This window comes from Oncorhynchus tshawytscha, unplaced genomic scaffold, assembly GCF_018296145.1.
Source record: "Oncorhynchus tshawytscha isolate Ot180627B unplaced genomic scaffold, Otsh_v2.0 Un_contig_8523_pilon_pilon, whole genome shotgun sequence".
NCBI lineage: Eukaryota > Metazoa > Chordata > Actinopteri > Salmoniformes > Salmonidae > Oncorhynchus > Oncorhynchus tshawytscha.
The window spans coordinates 23,997-29,826 of NW_024607559.1; the positions used below are offsets into that span (position 1 = coordinate 23,997).

Consider the following 5,830-nt stretch of genomic DNA (forward strand, 5'->3'; position numbering starts at 1 on the left):
ACGTCATTTTTTCATGATACCTTTTAACGGAAGTCTGTTATTAACATAACAATTTTAGCAACCTCTTTAATCCAAAGTGATTTCCAGTACAGTGAGTGTATACATTTTGAGTTTAGGATATGTGACTCCAGCGGGAATCAAACCCACCACCCTTACATTGCTAGGACCACGCTGTTATCAACTAATCCAAACCGGACCTCAATTCTCAACCCAGGAAGCACCGTCAATGTGTTTCACCTTTGCTAGATTACACGGCACCAGCAACACTGTATGACTTCTATGACTACAACATCAATTATTGTAACTTTAGTGACCCAGGTCAGATGTACAACAATGGAACCATTTTATCCAAACACATCAGAATGTTTGCTGAACGTTGCTGGAATGCAGACATCCAACATTCTGTTCTCCAGAATTCTTGAGAGAACATTGACCCCACTTCAGAATCTGTAGAAATATGTGATTGTGTGTCAATGTATCCTCCTTCTCAAGGCATTTGCTGTTATGACACAATCACCCACAGGGACAACTGTTAACATCCACTTAATGTGCATACGTGTTTGGGTGTGTCCAGTGTGTTGACATTCTGAACGACAGAATGCTATGTTATGGAGACAAAAGAAAGAGTGTGTGTGTGTGTGTTAGAATGTGAGCTGTATTTAGGTCCCTTTCCAATCTGATTCATTCCTTTCCTTGTCCTCTTTCCTTGTCTCCTGTCATCGGTCCTTTATAACCACCACAGATCTGAAAGACCTTGCCATATGAAAGCAATATGATGGAAAACCCATAGAATGAAATAGAAGGTAATGAGTCTCTGTGGGGAAAACATCCAGGTCTCACGCTGACATAACAAGGGAAAGGAAACAACAATAGGAAGCTGTTTGAGAGTCATTGGGATTCTGCCTAAATCATCGTCTTGACATGATGCACTGTGGGCACAAGAGGTCAGAATCTCACCAGCTGAGAACATGATTGGCAGACGAAGCTTAGCGACAACTGACACTCCCTGCCAATGTAGTTACTCCGGTAACCTTTGACAATTCCCCTTCTGGCTACGTACACATATAATACGAATTTGAGCTAAATGATGTCTAGTATGACCATACCTCACTATCACAATAATATATTACATTGTAATGAAGAAAATGAAGTTAAAGATTTATCCAAATTGAAAGAGAAAGTAACTTTAATGTTGTCTTTCAGTCGAGACCTCAACGTCACCATGGGGTGGATCATCATTATCACAGCTATTTAAAGAAACACATGACTGGGATGACAGAGAGAACTGATCCACCGTAAGAAGAATTTGATTGAAGAGCTCCTTGCATCACCAGTCACAGTACTAGTACAGAGTACAGGTAATGATTCTCCATTTGACAGGATGTAGTACAGAGTACATGTAATGATTCTCCATTTGACAGGATGTAGTACAGAGTACATGTAATGATTCTCCATTTGACAGGATGTAGTACAGAGTACATGTAATGATTCTCCATTTGACAGGATGTAGTACAGAGTACATGTAATGATTCTCCATTTGACAGGATGTAGTACAGAGTACAGGTAATGATTCTCCATTTGACAGGATGTAGTACAGAGTACAGGTAATGATTCTCCATTTGACAGGATGTAGTACAGAGTACATGTAATGATTCCATTTGACAGGAGGATGATTCTCCATTTGACAGGATGTAGTACAGAGTACATGTAATGATTCTCCATTTGACAGGATGTAGTACAGAGTACATGTAATGATTCTCCATTTGACAGGATGTAGTACAGAGTACAGGTAATGATTCTCCATTTGACAGGATGTAGTACAGAGTACATGTAATGATTCTCCATTTGACAGGATGTAGTACAGAGTACATGTAATGATTCTCCATTTGACAGGATGTAGTACAGAGTACAGGTAATGATTCTCCATTTGACAGGATGTAGTACAGAGTACAGGTAATGATTCTCCATTTGACAGGATGTAGTACAGAGTACATGTAATGATTCTCCATTTGACAGGATGTAGTACAGAGTACAGGTAATGATTCTCCATTTGACAGGATTACAGGTAATGATTCTCCATTTGACAGGATGTAAGTACAGTAGTACAGAGTACAGGTAATGATTCTCCATTTGACAGGATGTAGTACAGAGTACAGGTAATGATTCTCCATTTGACAGGATGTAGTACAGAGTACAGGTGATGATTCTCCATTTGACAGGATGTAGTACAGAGTACAGGTAATGATTCTCCATTTGACAGGATGTAGTACAGAGTACAGGTAATGATTCTCCATTTGACAGGATGTAGTACAGAGTACAGGTGATGATTCTCCATTTGACAGGATGTGATCTTTTATTCCAGTCTTACGAACAGGGATCACTTATTGTTGTTGTATCACTTGGGTTGTTGAATTAAGAGTTAATTTCATTATTTTTTATGTTTGATTATATTTTGAACATGCTGTAGATTTGAGGTCAACAACTTCTGCAACATGGGTGGTGGATATCTCTTAATTGATGGTGAGATGTTTTAATAATGTTTTATGATGACAACAGTTGTGTATGTGTCTAACTTATCATCCTTTCACTGGTTTGGTTCTCATCTTTAGATGTGAAGAGCACTGAGAAGAAGACAAACAGAATCTTTGTCTTGATGTTGATTCTCTGTCTTCACTTTGGACTGGTGAAACAGGTACACTAAGAAAAATATAACCTCACACTTAATATTTAATTTACCTAGTCTAGTTTATTTACCCTGATTATAATAAATTATTTCAAATCAGGAAATCAAGTTGAGTAAACGAAAAGCCAATAAAATATTCACTCATAGAACTTTACATTTAACACCAGCAGGGTTCATTAAAAAATAAAGTTGAACATGTCCTCCTTTTACAGAGACATAAGAAGAGAAGATAGTGTCCCACTACTGTTGTTTCTAACAAGAAAAGAGAGTCCTTAAATGTTATGGGCAATGCCTCTGAATAGTCTTCATGTTGTTTTGACTTACGCCCTGAGCTATGCAGGAAAAACTATTGTGGATCATATCTTCGGCCTCCTGCTTCAGGACTTGGGCGGTGGCTTTATGTTGTACTTTCATTGTGCACATTGACATAAAACAACAGACCAACACACAAGACTTAATACTCGTTTTCCTCACATTTAGCCTCACAAACAGGAAACTGTGTCCAATACGGGTTTGGTAAACAACTCATCACCCAAGTAGGAACCTGTTAGGTCTGTATCAGGAGAATGTCACTAAAGAATGTTACTGTTACAGAACAAGGTTTTCCCACTGGACATGGCACCTGATTCCGTTGATGACAAATACGATGGCTGCAGAGACGAAGCCTTTAAGAGGGTGGATGACTACTACCTCCCACATGAGAACAACACCACCACTAACTTCAGAAGAGCCTGGGACATAGCAGAGAAACATGCATCCATTCCAACAGATGGTCTGCAGAAAGTGCATTCCGTCTCTATGTATTTGTACACAAATAACAAACCCCAACCTCCTTCTGAATCCTTCTACATAGACTTCAACAAAGCAGTTAGACAAGGCAGGTATGGGTATGGAACATCATTCCAGTACCATTCCCTGCACTTCTATCTGACTGACGCCATGCAGATTCTCAAACAAAGTCAAACAACATGTTGGACCACCTACCTTAGAACCAATGTAACTTTTGATCAGGATGTTGTCAACAAAGAAATGCGCTTTGGTTATTTTGCCTCAAGTTCTTTACATAAGACTTTATACGATTTCGGAGACACATCCTGCTTTGAGATCAACACATGTTTTGGTGTTAACTTGACATATTACTCTGCATATGCAAACGAGGTGGAAGTTTTGATTCCTCCCTATGAGGTATTCAAAGTGACCAACATCCAGACAAAGTCAGCAGTCAGTAACCTGTGGTGTGAAGTCGTCTACACTCTAAAGAGCACTGGGAAATGGAAGAGTGACCTGAATTGTAAAGCAATAGATACAGGCTTCTGCTACATGAAGCTACTAACTGTGTTCATTGTCACAATAGTGTTCATATATTTACAACACTAAAATAGTGATTTTGTCAGACAGTATAGGCAGCAGCTCTATAGAGATGAGATGATGACATGGAATGACATACTGAAGTCATAAAATAAAACCAATGTAACAGAAATATTTAATTAAAGTAATGTGAATAAATGTTGGTTAAAAATTATTAAGTGATAACAAGTAATGGTCAGTCACTACCATCATGGGACTTTTACTAATAGTTTTATTATGTGTTACATCATTCAACCTACATAACGTATAGTGTATTGTTTAAAAAATAATACAACTATTTTTTATTGTCAAACTGAAACCAAACCAACCTCAAAAAACACTAATCGCTCAGCACTACCTCCTATCATGGAACCAAAGTGTATTTTGATCAGTACAAAATATGAGTTTCGGTAGCTTCACTTTGAGCACTATAGGCAAGAAAATAGGCAGAGATTCATTTGGAGCGACATCCTGCTTTGAGATCACCACATGTTTTAGAGCTGACATATCACATTACTCTGTATTTACAGGAGAGAGAGAAGTCTTAATTCCTCCCTATGAGGTATTCACAGTGACCAACATCCAGAAGAAGTCACCAGAGAATAAACTGTGGTGTGAAGTCATCTACACATTAGTGGCCACTGTAGTTTGGAAGAATTGAACTGCAAATTGGTGCCAAAATAAATCAGAAAAGAAGTTATTTTTATGTTTTACAATCAACAAAACAGCTGCTACAGGCAACATAATGCTCTTTAATTATGTTCTGTATATTACTGATCATCCCATCACCAATGTACAACGGGAAGTCATCTGAAACAAAGATATCTTTCTCAGCTCTCAGGTGTAATGATCCTGTTAAATGGTTAATCCCGCATTACTTCCTCAGATTAATAATACGATTATTTTTGTGCAATAAAAAATGTAATGTGATTTGTAATTTGATTATATTTTCAGCATGTGCACTCCAGCTTTTTATTTTAAAAAATTACAATTGAGCATGATTAAATCCCATGTCCTATGTATCCACTACCTGTACATCAATCATAAAGATATGCATTTCATCTCACTTCAAGAAAATGTGTCTGTTCTTAGGTTATAATTAGAATGAACTACAAATATATTTAGATTTAAGGAAAGATTCAATGATATCGACAAAGGTAACCTGAAGCTTCATTGACTGTGCAGTGTGGTATCAGATTGCTACAGCATATGATGTGGTTAGCTGATACATGTATGTTCCATATCTATCCAGGAGTTGTGAGATCTGGCAGGCGACTTCAATGTAGTCAGCCTGGAACGTAGCCTACCTCATTAGCGGGGTTGGAAGAGAGATGGGAAGGGACTCAGTTACCAAGAAGCTTTCAGCAGCCATCATGTTGACTAGCAGAGACAACAGAGGTCATAGGGTGGCAGTGAACTGTCATAACATCTACTGTCTATTTACAGGTTAACTGTCATAACTACCTACTGACGAAACTGGTTCTTTTGACAACTGTTTGCACTGAACTCAGCCTGATGATGACTGTGTCACACCTTCAAGACAGCCTCAGCCTTGAAAGCAGGGGGTTTCTGAAGGTGGAAGATCACAAAAGTTACCTTGTTAGTGGGAAAGATATAAACAGAAGTCATTCTGATGATTGACTGATGACTGGTATCGTTCCACATGTTATCAAATTAATAATATTTGATTAAATATTTAAATGGACAATGAAGATATTCTATGATATTCTATTGTGTGTACTTGTGTGTTTGTGCGTGCCTGGGGCTTTAGTGTTTGTGGTTTGAAGGGCACACTACTGT

The 5,830-nt window shown here is 38.1% G+C and overlaps 1 protein-coding gene across 13 annotated transcripts; it reads left to right on the top strand.

The window, feature by feature from the left end:
- The first annotated feature begins 1,125 nt into the window (after positions 1-1,125).
- On the top strand, positions 1,126-5,096 carry LOC112221897 (ecto-ADP-ribosyltransferase 5). Of its 13 annotated transcripts, none has more exons than XM_042312497.1 (5): positions 1,365-1,645; positions 1,790-2,035; positions 2,468-2,520; positions 2,610-2,692; positions 3,278-5,096. In XM_042312497.1, the coding sequence occupies exons 2-5, from the start codon at positions 1,998-2,000 to the stop codon at positions 4,058-4,060; spliced, it is 957 nt and encodes a 318-aa protein (XP_042168431.1). In that variant the 5' UTR covers positions 1,365-1,645; positions 1,790-1,997; the 3' UTR covers positions 4,061-5,096. The 13 variants fall into 13 exon arrangements, with proteins under 13 accessions (XP_042168443.1, XP_042168439.1, XP_042168441.1 ...); XM_042312499.1 differs by having other exon boundaries at positions 1,790-1,830; positions 2,116-2,520; XM_042312500.1 differs by lacking the exon at positions 1,365-1,645 and adding an exon at positions 2,116-2,279 and having other exon boundaries at positions 1,689-2,035; positions 2,321-2,520.
- The last annotated feature ends 734 nt before the right edge of the window (positions 5,097-5,830 follow it).